The following is a 19,090-nucleotide window of genomic DNA, read 5'->3' on the forward strand; positions in this document are numbered from 1 at the left end:
TTTCCAACATTTTACACTTTGTGCTTTCAGCGTGGTGATAGATGAAGTTTTTTAAAACGTCAAGTATTTTGTTGGCAAAACTTCCTCTGGGACATTGTCCTCCTTTCCATCATGACCACGTCCTCCGTTTTGTCGATCCGTTGGCCTTAGCTCCATTCCTCTGGCTGCACATCTAGTCTCAGCAATTTCTTCTGTAACTCCATTTATGTTTGACTCACAATTCACCTTCTCCATTGTCACTTTTTGCTTCTTTGTCGTACTTTGTTCTTTTTAGGTTTGTTTGTTTTTTTCTTAATCTTAGAGCACAAACTGGGGGGAGAAGGGAAGAGGGAGAGACGGGGTGGGGGGAGGGGGCGGGAATGAGAATCTTAAGCAGGTTCCACACTCAGCATGGAGCTTGATGCAAGGTTTGATCCCACGACCCTGGCATCAGAACCTGAGCTGAATTCAAGAGTCAGATGCTCAACTGACTGAGCCAGTCAGGCGCCCGTCTTTGTTGTACTTGGCTAGCTCCCTCTTCTGAGTGTCCATATTTGTACAGTGTCACCAGGGTTTAATCAGTGGAAGACAGGAGGCAGCACCAACTACTACCGACTTTCCTGACTTTGTGTGACTGAATGACAGATGTGCAATGAACGATCACTGACAGACATTGAAAGAAGTGCTACGGTTGGTCACTGATCATGATGCACATCTGTTATCCACATGGGGAGCTATTGACTGAAGACAGGGTAATGGACTTGTACTTTCTGCATTGCCTCTGAGCTAATAAAGCATGGTAACTGAAATTTGAACTAAATTGTTGGGGAACTGGTATTATTTAACTGAACCGTGGTCGCTGAAAATTTTGAGTGTTGGAACTATGGTAAATGAAGGCTGCCTGTATTTGCCAGAAATTAAATAGAGGAGAATTACACATAGAACCCAATTTCCAGTTTCTCTTGATAAAAAGAAACAATTAAGTAGTGTCTACCCATCTTGGGGTATGTGTCTTCCTGTTTGCCTCAATTCTCACTGCTCCCTGTTATTACACACCCATGGCTTCCACTTCAGGGCTGTCCAGTGCAGAAGCAACTAGCTACAGATGACTACTGGCTTCAGGTGGCTATTTAAATAAAAATATAGTGTTGATATTTAATTGTTAATTTTAAAATTAAAATTAGGTAAAAGTAAATGCAATTAAAATCTAGTTCTTCCGTCCCACCAGCCACATTTCAAGTGCTTAGTAGCCACATGGGGCTAGTGGCTATTATATTAGTGTAGGATATAGAACCTTTCCGTCATTATGACAGTTCCGTTAGACAGCACTGCTCTACAGGCATTGATTTATATTAGGTAAATTACTATGGATATGGGACAATAACATTAAAATTGCATAATACTAATCCCTCTCAGTTTGAATTTTTTTTTTCTTCTTCAGAGATTAAGCTAGACCAGATGAGATTCTAAATAAGAGTATTTTTTTTTTTAAGGAGAGCCTTGTTTTTTGTTTTTGTTTTTGTTTTTTCCACATGGAAATATTAATGATGATAGAATCTCTCTGGAATAGTATATGAGGCTGCAGTCTCCTGGAAAAACATTTTGTCATCAATAAGAAATTTGAGGAGCACCTGGGTGGCTCAGCCAATTAAGTGTCTGACTCTTAATTTTGGCTCAGGTCATGATCTCCCAGTTTGTGAGTTTGAGCCCTGCCCAGGCTCTCTGCTGTCAGTACAGAGCCTGCTTCGGATCCTCTGCCCCTCCTGAACTTGTGCACTTGCTCTCTCTCTCTCTCCCTCAAAAATAAATTAAAAATAAAGAAATTTGAAATACTATTTTAGTAAAGGTTGTACTAATTCAAATAATTTCCAATTTTTTTGATGGCAAAGATGGTGGTGATGATGCTGATACTGGTAATGAAAGATATTGGGGCCAATGTTTAATTCCTCATGCCAGAAGGTTGTGAGGTAGCAAAGACATGTTTTAAATATCTGAGCATATAAAGAAAATAGGAGTGAGTTTTAGGATCCTGCAGGAGTAACGATGACATATAAATATAAAATTGTTATGGAATTGCCAGACATTTTTTTTCCAAATTTTTGCTTTCCTTATGCATGCCTAAATATATATATTTTTTCAATTATATACAGAATAAAAGTAAAATACATAGGAATCTTGGGCTCAAGTTGGTATTTTCATAGTCTTTGAGATTATTGGGTCTTCTTATTTAAAAGTTAGGCAAACCATATCCTGTGCTGTGCTATCTAAACAATATCAAAAGTGATATCCTGGAAAAAAGTTGTAAATCCTAAGTGCATTTAGATATTTTTAATGTTTTCATTGTTTGTTTTTTGTGTTCTGAGGGGTTTTTTTATTGTTAACTTTATGTTTTGGGTGCCTGCATGATTCAGTGAGTTGAGCCTCCAACTCTTGATTTTGACTCAGATCATGATCTCCTGGTTTGTGGGATCAAAGTTCCTCTTCAGGCTCTGTACTGACAATGCAGAGCCTGCTTGGGATACTCTCCTTGTCTGTGCTCCTCCCCTGCTTGTACTCTCTCTCCGTCTCTCAATCAAAATGAATGAATAAACATTAAAAAAAAACAGTTATGTTTTGAAAAATTCATACAGTTCAAAGTGGAGTGAAAGAAGAAATTATAGTCAGATAACCTATTTCTAGCTCCTTCCTCTAGTGATGCTAGATTAGGATGATAAAGAAAAATGCAGAGAGACTATGACGTAAGGGAGGTGAGTAGGTGAGTGGAATGTGAAAACATAGGGGTGAAGTTTCATCTGTGGCCTGAGGGAAGTTCTAGCTTCTAAATGGTAACACTTGTGTTAGTCAACAATATTCAAATCTTATTCCACGTTACAGTTGCAAAGAAGGGCATGTTGTACAGAGGGAAGTCTTCAAGGAATTCATTTCTATTGATTTTTTTAAGTAACCATATGTTTAGCAACCTTCACTTTATGGTGTGAAATATGTAATTAAAAAATCCCTTATTAAAATAACAACAACACCAAACCTTGTAACAATGAAGTAGATATAAACATTAACCCAGTGTTAACACAGACACTAGGCTAAGAGATTTGAGGAAGAGAGTGGCTTAGGAGTTTGTGGTTTTGAAACCCTGTGTTTGTGAAGGTATTTTTTTCTGTTATTGTTTTAAAGATGTCAAAGCCTTCCTTCTCATTAGCAGGTGACTTTATAAGGAGAAGAGTTTAAGCAGATGGAAAGAACAAACTTTCTCCCTTTACAGGCTTTGGAGGTTTGGGGGATAAATGCTGTGCTATATTTGCATACAAATCACTATCTTGAAAAAGCCTGCTTTCTTGACACTTCTTTCTGATTTTTTTTAATGTATTTGTTTTTAATGAGTTCCTTCTTTGTTTTTAGCAGCTGACTGATTAACTTATTTTATTCTGGAAGCTACCAGAGTGACATTAAAATGTCTTTAGCTTCCTGTTTTGGAAACATTTAGAAATCACTTGCTACTTAGTGTTTTCACGCCTGTTTTTTTTTTTTTTTCTGGTAGGATTTTTTGCATTTTTATTGTTGTAAATGATTTAGCCCATTCTTTAATTTTGAATGGATCACACAATCATCTTTATGTGTCCAGCTGTCTTTTGTTGGAAGGGACACATTTTAAATTGTTCACTGCTGAATCAGATTAAAATGATTTTAGTGTTAAGCCATTTAGAAAAAATAAATCTTTAGTTTGTCTTTTGTGGAGAGTTCATCCTTGTGAACATATTGCTCAGACACAAAATAAACTACTGTTTTTCACTCTTCAGGAGTGGGTCTCTTAGATTCTAAGCTAAAATGAATAGAAATATGAGCCTATTTTTAGTCGTCTTTTGGAAACTAACTCCAAATAGTTTTGTTAATTCAAATCAGTGATTCTTAGTTGGAGTCAGAAGACTAAGAATTTTTTGCAAACTCAAGACCACAGGAGAACAATGTATACTCCCCCTTCTCCCCCACCCCCATGGACAGATCCATTCCCAATTTCAGGAGATTCAAAGAAGCCCTGGGGTGCATCTACACATACAAGTTAGTTGGTTTTGGGAAATCTAAATTCAAGAAGGAAAGATATCTAGATAGTGAGCCCCATGGCACTGCCTTTCCCCTCTGACCGCCATAGCTCCTAAATTACACCACTCTCCACCCACCTCATGAGGCCAGAACCCTGAGATCCTCTTTGACCCCCCTCCTCTTATGCCCATCCCCCCACATCAGTAAGTACTGTTGCTCCTGAGTCAGAAATATATCTCAAATTCTTTGTATCTACACAGTCACCACTATAGTCCTGGACTATTTGGAATGTCTCAACTAGTCTCTGGTAAAGCCATCCCCAATGGCCTTCAGCTTTTCTCCTTGCTTTGATTGAATCTTTTTTTTTTTTTTCTTTTTTCTATACAACATTTACTGTGATCTTTGTAAAAGAGAACTCAGATTCTGTCACGAGTCTCTGCTGTCCACTACCTGAGATGTTTCTGAGGCTTCCCCTTGCAGATAGAATCATTCCACACAGCCACCCAAAGCTGTGGAGAGCCAGTGCTGTTTCGTGACGCTCCAGGTAAACAGGCCGAGCTTATTCCCAGTGTAGCAGTGTTGGCTTTCCACACTTTGCTTTGTGTTGTTGCAACTTTGCTTTCTTATCTCAACCCTTGTCTCTTTCACAGCAGACCATGTTTTCATCTGTTTCTTGCCTTTTCGCCTTCTAGAATATATACTTTTGGACGGGAGAGGATGCGATGCATGATGGCTGGTGTGTGTTATGTCCTCAGTGTCTTACACAATACCCACCATGTGAGAGTCTCTTTTTTTAAAATTAAGTTTTTTAATTTTAATTCCTGTATAGTGAACCAGAGCATTTTTTAGGACTTTGCCTGTTTTTCACTTATTCATTAAGAATTTCATTTATTTAATTAAGTACGAATATATGTACTTAATGAATAAGAACAAAACATACAAAGTCCTAATAAGTGTTTTGTTTCTACCCTTTCCTCTAAAATTTTCCTTTATGGCCTTCCTTCAGTCACTCATGGAGAAATTCATTCATTAAGCCCTTGTACACCTTTCACTATGAAATATTCTCATGTCTCTTTTAGATTGCTAACTTAGGGAGGACTGAATTTTTATTTATTTATTTTTTTGGTGGGGGTGGTTGATTCACATTCTAAGAATGCCAAGTGAACATAATTAAGGCTCTCGGTTTTGGAAATAAAGAATTTTTCTATCAACATTTGTATGTGTCACAGAGAAAGATCTCATGACTGTTTTGAAAAGAACATAGAACAGTGTTATGCTCAGATCTTTCCAAGCTCCAATGAGTTAATGGTCTACAACTTTTCCACTTAAAATGCAAGTGCTGCCTTTGATATGCGAAGGGAAGGGCATCTTATGTTTAGTTTTTCTATGCCTTTAGCCGGGTCTCTTTTTGATCAAGAATTCAGAACTAAGCTTTTTTTTTTTTTTTTTTTTTTTTTTTTTTTTTTTTTTTTTTAAGTGCATTTCCCTTAATTATTTTCATATAAGTAAGTGGGGTCTGGTCTCGTTCAATGTCTCAGAAACAGTTCCTGAAACATTTTGAACAGTTACTTATATGAAAGAATTGTTTCCCAGATTAAGCAGTGAATGAGCATGCATGCCATTTGGTCTTTCATCAAATACTTATGGAAGGACTATTCTGCATTACACTATGTGTGAAACCAGGAATGTCATCTGAGCCTGTTCACCAGGAAGTATTTCCCATCTTGTAAGAATGCTTTACCTGCTGAATATTCCCTTTTTATGTCTTCTTCCTTCTTTTCTGTCTCCCATTTCCTATTTCTTTTCTCCTGTGAAAGACTCCCTGCTGTTTCACATTTATATCTTGGTTGCTCTTTGCCTTCCGTAATATCTAGACTGTGATGTGTGGGTTGCTTCATTGGCTTGTCCAACTGTACTGAAGATCTAATGGAAATTGGACTTTTCAGTGGCTCTTGAATGGCATTAACAAACCGGAAGTTGGAATCCATGCTTTTCAGGACCTAGTGGAATTTGTGTTGGAAAGACACCCAAGAGGTCAAACTGTATGGGAGTTTGGGGCCAGTCTGGTCACCCTATAGAAGCAGACACTCAAAGTATTCTGTTCTCATTCACCTACTGATAGCCTGAAAGCATAGATGGTCAAGTGCTATGAAATTACTTATCTTGCCTGTGGTTTTCTAGCAGATCTCCAATGAATTACAAATCTTTAGCATTCTTTTCTGATTTATACTAGAATTAAAAAAAAACATTTCATAAAGCTTTTGAAGTGGTTCTCATAGCAGAATATACATGTAGTTTAAAAAACTTCCTTATTGAGGATGATCCTTAAATATTTCCTTCAGAGGCCCAGTGTACTTTATTATTCTTCTTTGTGATACTCTTCCAGCTTTTAATACCTAAGAGCATTTTTATGACATTCTCATCTTGGTTCCCACTCCCATGTTGGCACATTATGGACAGATACTTTTCAGTGACAGTAACTTTCTTTTTTAATGCTCTCCTAACCAGAATTATTTAAGTTCTATATTCTTCTTTGTATCTCCAGGACAATAACGATAATACCGCATTTTCACAATTGTTACTTAGCAACCTTGCAGTACCTAGACATGACTTCTGTATCATCGAGAAAGGGGGAAATTGAGCCTGGGAACAAATATTTGTATTGCTTCCTAATTGAAGACTGGCGGATACTTGATTATGCACACTGATATTCTTCCTTCCCTCATGGCAGCCAAAATTAATAAATCCCTCCGTTCTTCCCCTCTGATTCCTATCAAGGCCACAGAATCTCTTCAAAATACTGCTCTAGGCAGATACTACAGGTTAGTTGGAAGTTGGCAAAAGAGATGAAACCTGTTTAACAGACTTGCTCTAATCACTAAGAACAGATGATGAACAGAGCCCCCTGCTTACCTATAATGCCAGTCCAGTATGACTACACGACTAATGTATCTGGTTGTCATGGATAAGGAAAGAGAGCTTTGGGGTCTCACACTGCAGTTAAGGGCTCAAGTCCATAAGTGATATATATCATTTCTGCTCACAATTGCTTGGCCAGAATTCCTTCAGCTTCATCTAACTACATGGATCCAGGAAATGTAATCCTACCCTGTGCCCAGATATGGCAAGAACCTGAAATAGTTGGTAAACAGCACTAATGACTTCATATACCATTAGATATATTTCAATGTTCAACTTCTCAGCATATTTCATTTAGCAGAATGCCGTCTCCCTCTGCCCATGTGAATTAACAGGATGTTTACTTTTTGTTTAAAAAACATAAAGCTTTTTCAGGCACCTCTGTGTTGAGGTAAGTGGTATTCCCAAAGATTCCCAGAGAACATCCCCTAAGACATATTTCCTATGCAATGTTCTGCAAGGTGATGATGATGATGATGATGATGTGATTGCTAAGCAAACATGAGAAATGCTGCATGGCATCTCTGCTTTTTGAGAAGTCAGTGCACATTAGAACATTAAAAATCCTGATGAGTACTGCTGTAAAGAAACCTTTTACTTCATTTCATCCAGTGCTTCTTAATCGTCACAGACCACCCATATTTCTTCCTATATAATGTGTAATAACATCTCATGGAACCAGTGTTCTGGTGAACCACTATAGTAAACACTGCAGTAGGTACATGGAAACTTCCATGACCTTGGAGTCATTGAAACAGCAGAGATGATTTTACCACATGGCCTTAGCCAACATTTTCACTTAATAATTGTGTGACCTTGGGTATGTAATTTCACTTTCTTGGCCTGAACTGATAAATGTGGAAAAATGGGGGTGATACTGTCTACCTCAAAGGGTCAGTGATGATCACTAGAACAGAGTAGGCAGCAAACAAATGTTATACATTCTTTCCTTCCCCTTCTGATATCGCTTACTGTTCCCCACATATTTGACTTATTGTAAGCATCAGTGTTCCCCATTCTGATTCTGTTAGGATAATCAATATAAGATTCGTTTGCCTTGAAAAATTCACAGAATACTGTGTGACATTTAAACCAAAGAATCTGCCCCAAAGTGCTGCCAGGCTGCAGGCACCCTTTTTCATTTTGTTTTCTTTGAAGGCACATGTTTACTTCTCCTCTGAATGTGATTCTCATCTCTGAGCATCCAGATGGGTATAGGAGTTTGGGAGATGGCTCAGGGCAGATCTGCCTAGTAAAGGATACTTGGCTTCTCTTCCCCCAGATGAGCAAGGACTTACTGTGACTATATGTTTGGCCCAAAGCATTCCCCAGGACAAAACATGAGAATTCTCATGGATACTTAAGAGATGCTTGCCCTGAGATCCAGGTATGAGCAGAGCACTATCAGTAACTTAATCACACCATGCTGGAATTTATCATATTCTGGAAATCAAATTTGCTTAAAATTATGTTCACAACATTTATACTTATGGTTGATGAATATCCCCTGTTTCCATTGAGTTCCTACGGTGGGTATTTTAATATCCAGTGAACAAAGATGTGGCCCATACTGGCAAATTGCCTCTTCAGAATTGTATTGCTTAATTTTGGGGTAAAATTTCTACCTTTCTGATAAGAAAATTTACAGAAGTGCTTACATTGTGAATAGTAGATTACTTTTTGAATTGCCACCTACTTTGATTCAAAGCTCCACAACTGTGTCATTTAAATCAAATAAATTGAATCTTCTCTTAAAAAAAATACCTCATGGTCCATCCTGTTGTTTTTTTAAGTGACATTATGAATTATTTTAAACATTTGCAAGGGCTAGGATTATTTGTTGGAGCAGGTAACTGATTACACAGGGTCTTCAGAAGTCTTTAGTGCAAACTGGAAAGTTCCTTGCTTGTCATTGAACTACAAACTAATCTGAAGGAGAGATGAATACACTCTACTTTTTTATTAGTTCAGAAGAATGACTAATTCTTTGTCATATTTGATGCTGACTTCCTCCATATTCATATCTGCGCATGCTAATCACCCTCATCAGAATCAATGATATTTTGATGGTTTGATTTATTTTAGTGATTTTTATATTCTGAATCCCTAGAATAGATCAGATATAGAAAAATAAATGGGAGCAAGTCTGAACAACTCTGAGAATAATATTCTGCTGTCTCCTTTAATTAATCACCTGAATCAGTACATTTCCATTTCTCTGTCATGACTCTATATTTAAATATTTCATATTTGTCCTGGAAATGTACATAAAATTATTTTTTAGATCATCAATTATTATCCATGATGAGCAAATTTTAAACTTATCAAATTTATTTTGAATAAAAATGTAGCAACATAATGAACATTTGATGTGCTTGGGCAAATTCTCACTTTTGCAGCATTTTACTTTGTTTTTGTCCCCACATGGCCTTTGCAGTTGTTTTTTGTTTGTTTGTTTGTTTCCTGAGGCAGTATAGAGGGCCACAAAATGACACCTGCATCTCTTATTACATGCCCAATCTGACTGGTGATGACTACTCAGAGATCAGGATTGAGAAGGAATCTGAGTCTCTTTGTTGTTTTGTTTGTTTGTTTTGTCTTGTTTTGTTTTTTAATTTTTTGTAATGTTTATTTATTTTTGAAAGAGGCAGACAGAGCATGAGCAGGAGTGCAGGAAGGGTAGACAGAGAGGGAGACACAGAATCTGAAGGAGGCTCCAGGCTCTGAGCTGCCAGCACAGAGCCCAATATGGGGCTTGACCTCACAAACTGTGAGATCATGACCTGAGCTGAAGTCAGTCGTTTAACTGACTGAGCCACCCAGGCGTCCCTGAGTCTCTGCTTCAAGGAGATAATTTTGTAGCTGATTATTGATGTCTGCCATGTATTTAGCACTGGAACATAATGGCAGAGGTGCAGTGTTTTGCCATCTCATGTGTAATGGAAAGAGCTTTGGTTTGGGAAGCCAAATTGTTGAGTTTCAGTTCCAAATGTGTGCCTGTGTGATACTGAGCAAATCAACTGAACTCTGTTCCCCCATTTATTTTTCCATCCAACAAGGAAAATATTGATGAAATAACAATTGGAGGATAATGTTTAAGACCCATCCCAGCTCCCAAATACCATGGCTGTATGTACTCCATAGGACATTAAGATATCTTGGGGACCTGTTCATTGTTATAAAATTCCCAGAACTTATCACAGTTACCGACTGTGGTGGATTATTATAGTGATGACCACCACTGCCATAAGACTGCCACTGCCCTTGGAAGTGTGGCCTCTCTACTCCTCAGGTCAGGAAATGGAATTTATTGGGGTGCCTGGGGGGTTCTGTTGGATAAGCAGCCAACTTTTGATATCGGCCCAAGTCATGATCTCATGTTTCATGAGATGGAGACTGTGGGGCTCTACACTGACAGGTGGAGCCTGCTTGGGATTGTCTCTCTCCTCCTCTCTCTTTCCCTCCTCCCCTCAAAATAAATAAACATTTTTTTTTTAAAAAGGAGATGGAATTTATTTCTCTACCTTGAATTGGGGCTGGCCTGTGATTTCATTTGACCAATAGTATGTGGGAGAACTTAAGCCTTCAGAAGCCTTAGAGTTTCTGCGTTGGGGCTGGGATGAAAGAACACATGGAGTGAGGGGCGAGGGGCCCAGTGGACCCAGCTGAGCCCATCCCCAAGCCTGCCTCCCAACTGAAAGCAGTTGCATGAGTGAGCCCAGCAGCAATAACCACCCACAGAATTAGGATAAGAAAACAAAATGGTGTTATTTTAAGCCACTGTGTTTGTGTTTGTTGTCATAATACAGCAGTAGATAGCTGGAAGTTGGAAGTCAGTCAGTAGGTCTCCTGTGTCTGGAAGGTTCTAACAATTGGTGCGGAGTATCATAAGGTACCTTAGTTCTCCTCCATGTGGTTTTTGCTCCCCAGTAGGCTAACTGGGCTTTTCATGGCATCTTGGTCTCAGCATTCAAAGAGGACAAAAAACAGAAGTTGTAATGTCTGTTAAGGCCTGACCCTGGAAAGTCACACAGTGAAACTTCTATCACATTTAACTGATCAACGCAAGTCACAAGTCCAGCCGCAATTTGAGGGGAGAGGAAACAGACACCAATTTTTGATGAGAAGAGAAGCAAAGTCACTTTGCAAGGGGGTGGTGGGATGGGAGGGACTTTTGTGGTAACATTTGTATACAATCTCCCACATCAACTTTGCTTGACTACTGCAAAAAGTCCATTTGATTTCTTTTTTTCATTGTATGTATTCTGGGTTAGCTGTGTGTCACTAAGAGTCCAGCACAGGGTCTGGCATGTTGTGTTATCACTTCAGTGTGACAAAAACACCCCGAATGTTTACATCCAAAGGATAGAGACAGTCACTTACAGACTGGTGGGGAGCTGAAGAGGGAAAGAAAATGCATTAAGCTACCAACTTGCTGGTGGTCCTTGGTCATATAAATAATGGTGAGTCATTGACTCTGGATTACTAGACTGTCCAACAGGCCATGGGATTTTTCAATGTGTCTGTCAGCCTGACCCATTGATATTGATAGTTGTAGCTAAGCTTCCTCCAGAATCTGTCAGCTCAGGGGAGCCAAAGGTGCCTTGAAGCAAGCCTACCTCAAAAATATAAAAGGGCCAGATAGTAGCTACATTTGTGGTGAACATATCATAAGTATAAACTTGTGGAGTCACTATGTTGTACATCTGAAACTAATATAATGTGCATCAACTGTACTTCAATTAGAATGAATGAATGAATGAATGAATGAATGATAGAGCAGAAGGAGCCAAATGCAGGCTCCACATCCTTCCATTCTTCTTCCAGTTGAACCCCCCGTACAAGGTGAGGTGGTTCTCTCATTCTTGATGTCAGTACTCACAGTTCTCTGTTAGGATGAGGGCATACTTACTACTTCCCTTTTCCTGAGGTTTCCTCCCATGATGGGATTCCTGATCTCCTCTGCTTTCTTCATTTGAAGCTAAGTGTTTGTCAGGCTGTTAGTAGTTTTGCACAGTGTCTTTGTGTTTCATCGCACCCATGTCTCTTCCACAAGCAGAGAGACTCTGAGATGCAGGACATACTTTAATGGGAGGGTAAGCAGAGACGAAGTCATAAAAGTACAAAACGTTTTAGCATCACAGCGCTATGGTTAATAACATGGATTTTGGAATCAAGCTTCAGGAGAATTCTAGTTTTAGTTTCATATTGGGTATGCTGTCTTGTGCAAGTTTTTTATTTTCTATAAGCTGTAATTTCCTCATATGAAAAATAGGAATTATAATAGTAGTTTATGGATTTGTTGGAAAGATTAAGTAAAGGAGAGTACATTTATGAATGAAACAGTGATTGTGGCCAAAGAAGGCATGTCTGACAATTTTCTTTAAAGCTAACCATAAGTTGCTAGGCCATTTTCAAGGACAGATCTCGGTCCAAATTTGGAGAAATAGTTTCTGATTTTAGAAAATTGAAATGCAAGACCATACTGAAAAGTTTATCTCACACCCCTAGGCACAGTTAGATTCTGCCTCCTCTGTGCTCCCACAACATTCTGTACTGATTTCTATCAATAGTCCTCATCTCTCTGTGTTGTGATGATCTGTTTATATTGCATGACAGTTTGGGACGTTAGTGTGAATGCTTCAAAGTCATTTACTCTATTGTACTCATCTTGGTGCCCTAAATGCTAGCACAGACTCTGGACTGAGAGGAGGCTCTAGTGGAAGGATGGATGGACACATGGGCTGCACTTTGGCCCACTGGTTGAATTACTCCCCCATTTGTAAAACTGACTTTAAATCTCGTGTGCACTAGGAAGTCTTCTTTGATTTCCCTCTGTTATGAGGAATCTCTTTGTGTACCACAGAAACTAAACTCTAATTATTACCATCTATTCTTTAAAAGAAAATGTTACTACTAAATGGACTTCTCTATTTTGGATTATAAAAGAGAGACCAGATTCCATTTGATAACTCTCTTTCATAGGTTTTCACCCATGATGAATCCTGGATAAACATATATTAAATTCAATTATGCAGATTAACTTCTTTGAGGGTTATCATGCATGTTGGCTAAAAAGTCTCTTCAGAGGCACTAATCCCAAGCAAAGAGGACTCAAAAGAAAGTGTGTTCTTATTGCCTATATATAATATGGGGTTTGCCCATTAACAATGCCTAAGAATCTCTAAATTAACTTATACTGCATTTGTGGTATTACCTTAAAACTACTGGCATATAAACAGTTGCAGTAGAGTTATAAGAGCGGTTCTTCAAAGTTAATTTGCTTTCCCTGAGCTGTTTGTCTATGAGAAGCATGTAGCGCATGATAACACCATCTTTAAGCAATGTGGTATTTTCTTCCAAAGCGTATGCACTTATTTTGAGAAAGTACTTTTATTGTCTGATGAATTTGTGAATAACATACTGTTTCTATACTCTCATATGTTTGTAGATCATATACTTCGGTTTTCCAATGAAAGATGGCAGAAACTCCTTTAGTTGGACTGGGGAGTAATACTTGTGATTTATCTATATGATGTTATCACTGCAACACAGTTTCTCGTTGTGGTTGGTCTTTAAAAGCATCAGAAGTGCTACACACAGGGTGAGGAAATATCTCAATTATGCCCAGGTATTTTGCTTAGAAAGTGAAAATTTTTAAGATACCATAATGATATTTGTCTAATATACTATTTAAATAACACTATAGTCTTCAACTTTGGAAAAGAATGGGCCCCCAAATAGTTCTAACTTCCTTTAGTTACCTTTTTCTCATGTGATTCCCCTAAGCCAAGGGTTGACATTATTAAGTTCATGGGCCAAGTCTGGGTTGTCTCTTCTTTTTGTAAATAAAGGTTTACTGGAATATAGCCACACTTACCATTGTTTGTATTGTCTATAGCTGCTTAGACATATAGCCCACCAAGCTTACAATTTTTCCATCTGGCCCTTTGCAGAAAAGGTTTACTGACCTGCTTTAAATCCTTTATGAACCTGCTTGTATTCTCAGCTAGCCATGGGATATTTGACCATACTTGGAGACCCCCAAGTTTATCGTGGAACCTTTGCCTGATTAAGGTGTCCCAGGTTCTGCTGCATTGGGTGCTTTGCTCTGCTTCTGCATCCTCTTATCCTACATCTGTACCTCCTATAGTACTGCAGTTATCTGTTTTGGTGCCCATCTCCTGGACAGGAAGAACTAGAGAAACTTCCTGTTGTCTTTTGCTCATCCCAGAGCCTAGTACAGTGTCCAACCACTTAACTGGTGCTCACTGTTCACTGAATGAACAAATGAATTACACTTTCTAGTCCAAATAGAAAGCAGCTTTTTATCGGTATAGAATCTGAATAATCTAGAAACCCCTTCTTTATAGTTTTTTATAATTATATTAAAAGGTTTTCTTAATTTCCCCTCCTCATTATATAAGGAAATCATTATATTTCCTGTGCACTTGTGAAAATTAACTTACATTAGAAATGAGTTTACATTTTTCCAACGTACACCCAACATTAGCTCTAATTATGTTAAATATTAATAATAAACCTCCTTGAATTAAAAAAAAATCTTGCGGACTATCCCAATCTTGTAGAGATGGTTGAAAATGAATGGATGTTGTCTCCATTTTGCCAGGGTCTTAGTACTCAGAGGTAGCTGATCAGAGGGTCTGGATCATAATGTATTCACTCATTGCAGCAGTACTTATTAAGTCTGGTGTTCTAGGCAGGGATGAGACAACAGTAAACAAGACAGCCTCTGCTTTTGTGGAGATTACCTTCTCATTCAGGAAGGTAGTAGCCAGCCAAGAAAACTACCAGCTGGTGGCAAGGGCTACGGCAAGGTGAAAAGAGGTTGATAGAAGAGGACAAAACTGGGTAGCAGTTTAAACTGATGGTTCTGGAATGCTCCTTTGAGGGAGCAGTATTGGAATAGAATCAGAAGGTAAGAAAGAAGCAGCCATGCAAAGAACATGGGATTGAATTCTAGGGAGAACAAACAGCTAGGAAAAAAGCCTCAAAATCTGGGAATGAGTTCAGTGTGTTAGATGAACAGAAAGAAGGCAAATGTGATAGATGTATAGTGTGTATGGGAGGAGTGGAAAAGGAGCTTCTGGAAGTAGGTAGGTAGCAGTCGGTACCTACTACCTATATGAGGTGAGGGCATCTTTTCTCTTGTTTCAAAGAACTGAGGGATAGTGGTTGGTCCTGACTTCCTGATGCCATTTAGTACCTAGAATGGCCAGGGGAGACTAGTGAATCTGCTGTTGGTTAGCTCGGTGACTCACACAGTACCCAGGACCCCCAGATCCATACCCTGGGTAACTCCAGACCCATCTGTCTCTCTGTCAAGTCTTGTGGAGCCTACCTGTGTGTCCACTGACAGGTTGAGATGCCTGTCTGTCTATCCTCTGGGTCCCAACAGAGCAAAGACAATGATTATCCACATGAACACCTGCCCAAACCAAGTAAGCACCCTTAAAAGTTAATCCTATTTCATCTTAACATTCACACGGGAAGATCGTTTGGTATATGCAGATGTTTTCTTAATAGAGGGTTAGATTGAAAGGAATATATATGTCAGGGCAATGTGGCCTAAATGGGCTGTTGAAAAAATATCCATCTAATTGAGAACATGTTTAGCCTGTCTAACTGTTTCGTGACATGTTGTTATTAGTATTATTAACATTCAATTAAAGTAATAAATGTATGTGATATATGACCCTGTGGTTAAGGGTACACAGGATAAAACAGCTGACAGATTCAGTCATTTTGATTCAGTTCCATAAATGTTTTCATTCATTAAACATTGGGTCAAGCCAATCCTTAGTACCAGACAAGGAAAATGAACAGATAATAAAATATTTTTAGGGTGTTGGAAAAAAACAAAACAAAACCTTTCAGATGTCGTTGATATTACTAAAGTTACATTAGATACAAAGAATTTAAGATTCATTCCACCAAGTTTTACAGTAAGCAGTCATTTAAAGAAAATGTCCTTCCTTCCCCACCTGGTTGCTGTGTTTAGACATAGCTCACCACAGCAATTATGGGTATTGTTGGAAGCTTGCTAAGTTGTCATCTTGCTGTGGTTTGGTGAAGTCAGGGCCTAAGAGCAGGTGGAGAGAGGAGGAAGATGGGGAAAGGTGTCTTTTAACAAAGAAAAGGCAACTCAGTGGGAGTGGAGGCTGGCAATCTGCTAAAAGGAAATGAAAGGAAATTCTTCATTTCTAAATGGTTCATTGACCCATGATAATAAAGCAGCCTTGCCAAAGAAGGATAATTATCTTTTTAAGTATCTGCTGCCCTGTGGGTGAAGCCTTCCCTTCCCCTCTCTTGAAAAATGAACTCAGATTAAACCACTGCTCCTTTTCCTAGTTTACCATTGACATGAATTTCCTGATTATGAGCAAAATTATAATTTTCCCTTTCAGCTTTCCCTTTCCCTACCAGCTCCCCCCCCCCCACCCCGCCCTTCTCTTATGGAAATTACGCCCACCCAGCTGAGTTCAGTGCATTTCCTTACCTTTGGGCTCTGAATCCTACCAGTGTGGTAGGCTAAAATGCTTGCAATTCTGGTGTGACTAGCAATTGTAGAATTGAGATTTTATTATGCCCCATAGGTGCCTAGCTTCAGGCAAAGCACACTGTTTTAAAACAACAAGAAAAAGGAAAAAAAGAAAGAAACCAAAAAGAATATCTGAGCACTTTTTTCATCTGCTGGTACCTGAAAACTAAATAAAATTTAATGTATTTCAATGTGCGTATATATGTATGCATGCATGATTGCACGTGTAGCCGCATGTGTATGAGGAATTCAAATACAAAGGCAACTGAAATGTTATTGATGATGTAACATTGAATGTTAATTTGTCACCAGCAAATGATCAAACTTAGATTCTTTTTCTCTAGCTCTTATTTGTTCAGGCCAATAGCATAAATATGTTGACTTGTCTCACTTCTAGAATGCACTGAGATGGTTTTGTTTGTAGAAGTAAAAAATCCCTTTTCTTAAATGTTCTTCAACTGGCTTCTAGAATTCTTAATAATCAATTGGAGGAACACTTGTCATAAAATGCTTAACCACATGGCACATCTCTTATTATAAATGAAGTTCACTGTACGTTTTCAGAATGTCTGCTCTCCTTTTAAACATAAATAAAACAACTATTGTGTTTTCATTACACATTTCTCTCAAGAGATATTGAAATTAAAATTTTAATTGTGATACTCTCCATAGAGAAACTGACTGGATATTCTGCTTGTTTTTCCAACCCAGTGCCTTTGGCTGTTTGAGAAGATGGAGCTTTCGAATTGGGGTCAGGAGATAATGGTCCAGAATAGATTTTGCCTCTTGGCATAATTATTTCAGCCAGCACTTGAGTCTCTCTGAACATTAATGCCCTTTTCTCTTAAAAGAATTTATTTAGCACACCACTGCTTCTCTTTCAAAGTATAATTAACCATGTTTGTAAGCTCCTTTTTGAACTTCTTGGAGTTTGGTGGTTGGGAAATATTTGTTCTTTTATTCCTTAGTCTTTGAGAGTTCAGGCCCTGGGCCAAGGGGATTCAATACTGTGGGTATAAACTTGTTGGTAAAAATCCTACCCAAAGCAAGCAAAGTGTGCCTTAACAGAACTCACTGCAGATGTCCTCGTGTGTCCCCTTCGGCCAGTGGAGCGCTTCCGAGACCTGCGTCCAGATGAAGTGGCAGATTTGTTCCAGGCAACCCAGAGAGTCGGGATGGTGGTGGAGAAGCATTTCCAGGGGACTTCTCTTACATTTTCCATCCAGGTGAGTGTCTAAGTAGCTCAGAAATTGTTTTTCTTCCTTTTCAAATCCTAGCATTGAACTCTCTCTCTTTTAAGCTGCCGTCTCACTGGTAAGGCAGCCGTCATTGTTCATGTCTTAAATAATAGCAGAAAAAGATGTAATCCAGGACCACCCTAGTATCCATTGTCCCAAGGTGGACTGTAGAATATCAGCTGAGGCACTGTCTGCAGCATTGTTTACAAAACAAATGAGAGTAACAGACAAGTGATTTAATGGGCATTCAGGCATTTCAGATCTTCTACTGGAACTGGGGCTGGACAGCTCATGTTCATTCCAGGGCAATTATATTTTGAGCAGTGCATGGACTTAGCCCTCCACTACGTCAGTGTAGTAGAGAGATGCAAGTTGGTTGGGACCTTGCCCTCAGAGGGCTCCTTTTTCTCTTTAACTCAATCAGCAGTGATTGATTATGGATTGGTATGATGCTGTATCAAGTATTCTGTGTGGCCTGCTTCCCAGGAAAGAGATGACATACCCCAGTCACTGGAGATCTTTAGGCACAGGCTGAGCCAAGTGTAGAAGGAAGTCTATGGTGAGTCATCAGCTATGGGAATTGAGCAAATCAATAGAACATGTCCTATGCCCTTTCAGATCCCCCATGGGAAGAGCTAGGGGTATCAATACATAATTAAAGTCCTTAGTGGCCTTGACATTGGATGACTCTGCAGTAACCCTTTGGAAAGAATTGACTGGTTCTGTAATGTGAGACCTTGCCCTCAATGCTTTAGTTACACAGAATATTTACCATCCTTCAACTACCCTCTTTGCCTTCCAGCCATAGACTTTCAAAGAAACGGATAGAGAAGACCACTATTTTCAAGTTATGAAAGGCTTTGACTAAAAATGCTCCTAAATGCTTCTTTACAAAGTTTTTGCTGTCATGTCTGTGTTGAGAGTAAACTTCCCTCTAAAATATGGTGTATGTGTGTATGTGTGTGTCTGTATGTGTGTTTGAGTCACTTTTGTGCAAGTAATTAAGCTCAGGGTGGGTTTATCAAGCTTACGCTACAAGTCATGTTTCCAGAGAGTGGCTGAAGGCAACTGTCAGTGTTAAAGGAAATACTAGAAAAAAATTCACCTTCACTGAAAATGGCCAGTGCTAGTAGTTATCTAATGTGATTTACTCAAAAGTGAATTCCATAAACAAAGGAACTGACTTGTGCATAGCACTTGGAGTACTTTTGTATATGCAGTGTCTACAAAACTTTTCAAACTTTAAACTAGAGTATGGTGTTTATTTATTCCACAGTCAAGTGAACCTCGCACCTCATGGATATATACGTAGATAAAGGAAACCCAAGTTTTACAAAACAACATTTACCCATCCTGT

At 38.7% G+C, this 19,090-nt stretch overlaps 1 protein-coding gene across 11 annotated transcripts in view; it reads left to right on the top strand.

The window, feature by feature from the left end:
• FHIT (fragile histidine triad diadenosine triphosphatase) overlaps nt 1-19,090 on the top strand; it is a 1,412,849-nt gene that overhangs the window by 1,129,360 nt on the left and 264,399 nt on the right. For all 11 annotated transcript variants that reach the window (XM_086697744.1, XM_086697748.1, XM_086697743.1 and 8 more), the window contains one exon: nt 17,576-17,721. In XM_086697744.1, the coding sequence (XP_086553870.1) occupies nt 17,576-17,721 (146 nt within the window). The remainder of the gene's footprint in view (nt 1-17,575; nt 17,722-19,090) is intronic.

Source organism: Puma concolor, chromosome A2, assembly GCF_028749965.1.
Source record: "Puma concolor isolate L17-30 chromosome A2, mPumCon1.1.hap2, whole genome shotgun sequence".
Taxonomy (NCBI): domain Eukaryota; kingdom Metazoa; phylum Chordata; class Mammalia; order Carnivora; family Felidae; genus Puma; species Puma concolor.